The sequence below is a fragment of the Penaeus chinensis genome, chromosome 18, assembly GCF_019202785.1.
Source record: "Penaeus chinensis breed Huanghai No. 1 chromosome 18, ASM1920278v2, whole genome shotgun sequence".
NCBI lineage: Eukaryota > Metazoa > Arthropoda > Malacostraca > Decapoda > Penaeidae > Penaeus > Penaeus chinensis.
Genome location: NC_061836.1, coordinates 9,039,036 through 9,044,808, shown reverse-complemented (window position 1 = coordinate 9,044,808; position 5,773 = coordinate 9,039,036). Strand labels below are relative to the sequence as shown.

Here is a 5,773-nt window from a genome sequence, read left to right as displayed (position 1 = left end):
TTGATGTTGTCTTAATACTTGAATATCAAATGGTGAAAGAAAGTACACTTACGCCCGCTCCTTTATTGGTCCATAAATATTACAGTACAGAGGAATGTGCAGTATGATTGTCGTAGTTTCGTTGTGGCTTCTGAGTAAATTTGGAAAGGAGGGATTTTTTCCTTCTTCTTCTTTTCTTTCTCTTTCTCCGTCTCTCTCTCTCTCTCTCTCTCTCTCTTTTTTTTTTTTTTTTTTTTTTTTGGGGGGGGGGGGGGTTGTCAGCGTAAAAAATGTAGGGTGTTTCGTGACATTTGGTAATGTATTTATTGTTGGTATTATTCCAGTACTCGAAAGACGAACATGACGGAGGTACAGTAATTGCCATCATATATATTGCTGTGCTCTGTGGTACAAATGAGTACAAAATATACAAACAAAATATGAGAAAAAACGCTAAATATCACATGGTTGACTACATTATTTTAGGGAGTAATAAATAGTAATAAATAAATGTGGCACCCTTAAAAACTACAATTGCACCGTGCCAGTATACAAACATCTAAACATCACAGTATATCATACGGTTGTATAGGTTATATGACAATTATAGTGGCTGGTGTCTCAGTCACTGAGTATGTAATCTTCACACATCAAGTTTCTAAGAGACAATAAAAATAGCTTTTATGATTGTTTTCATAACACGATCATTTTCTTAAAGACGAAAATGATCTTTAAGACACAAAAAAATACCTACTACTCTACATTTCTTTATTTCTTTCTATCTGTCTTTCCTTAATTCAAAATTCAAGCTCTATTTCGCCCCTGTTCTTATCGACGAGAACCACGACCCAGTAGATCAAGCAGAAGAGCACCAGCAGGAGGGCGTAGAGGACGCGGGCGACAACTAGCGGAGGGCATCGACGTCGAGGCTTGTTTGTGAGGTCGATCTCCTTCACCCTTGGGGACGCTCGTATGCGTCGAGGCCAGGTCATCTCGACGTCGATGGCTACATGGAATATCACCTGTTGGGGAGAGGACTGGGTGTTTATAGGATGCAGGGAGGTACTGGTACTGGTTGGGAGTAAGGTGTCGGTATTGGTTGGTAATTTGGTGTCTCACAAAGAAACAAATGAATGATGAAAAGTGAAGAACGATAACCCCCCCTCCCCCTCCCTCAAAAACAACATACCTGCGAGAATATGAACGTGATCGCGAAGAAACACCAGACGTCCACCGCCTTGGTGTACGAAGTCCTCGGGAGGCCGTCCGAGATCTGCTGATAGAGGGCGTAGAGGACCAGCAACGTTGTTATGGCCATCATGACTCTCAGATCCCGATTGTCGCGCTTGCAGAAGAGAGACGCGTAACTGATGAGCATGAGCATGATGGTGGGTAGGTAGGCCGACGTCAGGTAGTACCAGTAGCGACGGTAGAAGATCATGCCGACGACCGCCAAGCTGTACTCGGCCTCTTTCCGCCGCCGTATCGTCATGTCTCCCACTTCGTATTCTGTTAGCATTCTCTGCAAACGTGCGTTCGTGATTGAGTTGTTTTTTTTTTTTAAGATATGAGTTAAGCTTGGCATATACAAATTAATTTCTTTGATATTTGTTTTACTTTGATTGTAATTGTTTTCTGACTATATATAACCGGCAGAACTTTCAAACCTGCAGTGCCATAGAATGGGAAATAGATAGATAATGATCTTTGATTCGGAAAAAGGACGTTCCAAAAGTATTCCTACCTCCCCAAGATAAATGACTGTCAGGTTACTCCATTGCAAGAATTCCTCGCGGGCGGAGGTGATTCTGATCAACAACTTGCAATGTTGAGTGTCAAAAGGAAAATTCTGCAGGTCCATCGCGCACGAAAAGGGGGCGTTGATCTTCTGGGTAAGTAGTAGAGGGTTCTTTGACCCTTCGTATATTTCGTCTGGAAATTAAAATGCATTGCCTTAATAAAATATTCACAGAAAGATGCTCTTTGTTCTCGAAATTCATGATAGCTAATATGATATCAGTATATCATCTTTAATATGATCATTATTAAAAATGAGTCAATAAGAGGAGGATATCTAATTAACCGAACTCACTTCATCCCAAATAATTCAATTAGTTGCCTTGTACCCGTGTAATTAGTTTTGTACAGTCAACACGTCGTCCACTTCACTTAATAACGAGTGACTCACCCTCAGGGTAATGGACAATTTTCATCAACACCTTTGCATGGGGAGTGCGTGCTTGCAATCTTTTTTTTTTTTTTGTCTCTTTTGATGTAACAGTGACAAGCAATTAGATAGTACTAATGGCTCATTGTATAGATCTGAATAGCCTTTAGTTGCTTATACAAAAGATAACAACCTATTCTACTTGAAGTTCAATTTGATAACTCGAAAAATGAGTGAATTCGCTCTGCCATTCTGTATGTTTGTATATACGATTTTTTTTTTTCAGACCAGTTTAGTTAGACATAAAATACATGGTATTTGCCTTAATCTTACATTTGAAGAAGAAAAATGAAATAACATATGAAAATGAATTTAATTGCACTCGAAGACATTCGAGTGCAATTATGAGAAATAACTTGATCTGCATCTTGAAGCATAAAATAAAGTGTGTTTCATCGTAACAAAATAATTCTTAGAGTCCTTTACTTAAGGCGAAACGTACTTTCTTACGACAATTCCATACATAGAAATACAAAATATAGTAAATGAAAATAACTGCAAATAATGTGATATGAATAACTTGTACACATACTTTTAGATTTTAAAAGAACATTCTTCATTTCATCTCTCTCTCTCTCTCTCTCTCTCTTTCTCTCTCTCTCTCTCTCCCTCTCCTTCTCCTTCTCCTTCTCCTTCTCCCTCTCCCTCTCCCTCTCCCTCTCCTTCTCCTTCTCCCTCTCCTTCCCTCCCTGTCCCTTGCCCTCGCCCCCTCTCTCTCTCTCTCTCTCCTCTCCTCTCCTCTCTCTCTCTCTCTCTCTCTCACTCTCTCTCTCTCTCTCTCTCTCCCTCCCTCCCCCTCTCCCTCCCTCACTCACTCACTCACTCACTCACTCACTCACTCCCTCCCTCCCTCCCTCCCTCCCTCCCTCCCTCTCCCTCCCTCACTCACTCCCTCACTCACTCCCTCTCTCCCTTCCTCCCTCCCTCCCTCCCTCCTCTTCCTCTCTCCCCCACCGTGGGCGATCCTCGAAGGGTCATCCTCCTCGGGCGCTGAGGAACGTGCCACAGTGAGGACCTCCTGTGTCTTGTAGATCCTCGGGAAATCGGCGTTGACGAATTCCACCGTAGGAGTCCACACTGATGTCGGCTGGCATTATCATTATCGTTATTACCATCATTATCATCCTCATCATCATCATCAGCAGCAGCAGCACCGTTATTGTAATTATCATTATCACTATTACTGTTATTACCATTATCATCAATATTTACGTTTCTTTTGCAATGCTAAAGTAGTAATAGCTGGACAGGAATACAAATTCGTCACTCACATCCATATAGTTGAGGTCAGCGAGCGGTTTCAGGTTCTGGTAGCGGACGCGGAGGTCATGCCAGGAGATGGTCGTCGATAAGTCCACCGTCAGTTTCATGTCCCGGATGTCCACCTGTTGGGGGAAATAGGGGTGGGGATTTGCGTCACGTTTTTTTTCTCGGAAAGAGGGGGAGAGGGAGAGGGAGAGGGGAAGGAGGGGGGGAAAGGAGAGGGGGAGGGAGAGGGGGAGGGAGGGAGGAAGGGAGAGAGAGGGGAGGGAGGAATGGAGAGGGGGAAAGAGGGAGAGATAGAGAGGGGGGGAGCAACGCACGCAATGTAACTGGAATATTATCACCAACATCACATGCAGTACCAAGAATTATCTCACCTCCCACGCTCTTTCTTTACCCTATCTACCTACCCGTCACACGCACTTACCTGCGAGAATCCTTGTATCCTGACGGTGATATTCAAACCCAGAGGACCCGGCTCGACTCCCGGCGGAGGAAGAGCAGGCAAGTAATCCTCCGGCAGCAGTAATTTCTCGCATCCTTTCTCGTCTGAATTATCGGGGCAGTTGACGCGCAAATCACACCTCTCCGTCAGGTTAATACAGGCCCCGTCCTCGCATGAGAACTCCCAAGGATAGCAAGCCGAGAGGGCAAGGGCATGGAGGGATCCTGAAGGAAGGAAGTGCTTTAGGAGAACTGGAAGGGCTGTTGCGTTGGTCTGGTTTTGAAAGGGCTGCGCGTCAAGGGGGGAGGGGGATGGGAAGGGACGTGTGTTTGTAGTTCAGGGTTTGTGTTCTTTCTTTCCTGGCATTGCTGTTGCTGTTGCAGTTGTCTTGCAGTTGTTGCTTTTATTATGGCTATTACTACTACTACTGATACCATTAGTATTACCGTTGTTATCATTATTATTATCATTATTATTATTATTATTATTATTTTCACTATTATTATTATTATTATTATTATTAATCATTATTATTATTATTGTTATTATCATTATTATTATTATTATTATTATTGTTGTTGTTGTTGTTGTTGGTATCATCATTATTGTTATTATCACACCATTATCATTATATTTGTCATCATTGTTATGATTATCATTCTTATAATTATGATCATTAGTAGTAGCAGTAATATTAGCAGTATTATCGTTATTACAATTATTACTATTATTATCATTATTATCATTATTACTGCCATTACCATTATCACTAGCACTGTTATTCTCGTTGTGTCATTATCATCATTTTGATTACTGTTGTTGTTATCATTAATATGATTATTGTTATGGTATGTTCCAAGATGCTTCAAGGGTTGTTTTTAAGGTTTTGGGGAAATTTATATTATATTCAAAAAATATTTAGGAAACGATATTTCCCTTCAACCGGTAGCATTTCACGGAACTAATGAATATCCGTTATCAAATCAACCCCTTATCAATACAAAAGAAAACAAATATATATATATATATATTACATTACCGACAATTAATCATATCCTCATCATTATCATTACTACCATCCTCGTCACTCTCCTTCCAACCACCGACGTACCTTCAGGCTTCTCACAAATGTCGTAGTTGGTGGTTGTAGTCCAGTTGTGAGTACCGAAAGGCAGTCCCCCGTTGTAGGTGAAATAGAAAGCGACCGTTTCGCGTGTCCACATGTTAACGAGGCTCCAGGTTAAATTGTTGCCGTAGGAGATGTAATATTTGCTGAAGCCCCTGAAATTTGCAATTTTTTCGCAGTTGTTTTAGTAGTTTTTTGCTTTGTTTCTGATTGGCTGATTATCAATATCATTGTTTTATTATTAGTATGATTATTTTCTATTACTAACGAAAAACAAGAAGATTCTTCAACGCCTTGATGACCGTGATGAAAAAATAGATAATCATAATTACCATTCCTCCTTTACTCCCGAACCTTCTACATATTCATAAACGAGCCAGCACAAACGGGGTGCAAGAAACAACAACAACAAAAAAATAATGATGATTGAGGACCTTTAATTTCCTCAGAAAGAAAACGTAGATTAAAGGACTGTTACGTCCAAACAAAGAAAACGGATAAGAGAGGGCTAACTCACCTAAAGTTTGGTCTGTCGCTCTCTACGCGCTCCATCCTAAACCAAGCTTCCTTCTCGTTCTCTTCACAGAGTCCTCGCATCTTCATGACGACTGGCTGGAGCTCCTGACAGGTTACGCAGAAGTGGTAGGTGTTTCCGCACGACATTTCATCCCACACTTCGCGGTAGGGAGGAACCAGCAGGCCTGAACAGTCCTTGCTGTTACTTCGAGCTGCG

At 41.5% G+C, this 5,773-nt stretch overlaps 1 protein-coding gene across 1 annotated transcript in view; it reads right to left on the bottom strand.

Moving 5' to 3' along the window:
- Positions 1 to 264: 264 nt before the first annotated feature.
- LOC125034558 overlaps positions 265 to 5,773 on the bottom strand; it is a 44,910-nt gene continuing 39,401 nt past the window's right edge. Inside the window, exons 8-15 of the mRNA XM_047626445.1 lie at positions 5,558 to 5,773; positions 5,026 to 5,195; positions 3,897 to 4,138; positions 3,478 to 3,591; positions 3,161 to 3,293; positions 1,724 to 1,911; positions 1,169 to 1,501; positions 265 to 1,001 (exon numbers count right to left, since the gene is read on the bottom strand). The exon at positions 5,558 to 5,773 is cut by the window's right edge and continues 32 nt beyond it. Coding sequence (XP_047482401.1) covers positions 777 to 1,001; positions 1,169 to 1,501; positions 1,724 to 1,911; positions 3,161 to 3,293; positions 3,478 to 3,591; positions 3,897 to 4,138; positions 5,026 to 5,195; positions 5,558 to 5,773 — 1,621 coding nt within the window. The 3' untranslated portion in view covers positions 265 to 776. The remainder of the gene's footprint in view (positions 1,002 to 1,168; positions 1,502 to 1,723; positions 1,912 to 3,160; positions 3,294 to 3,477; positions 3,592 to 3,896; positions 4,139 to 5,025; positions 5,196 to 5,557) is intronic.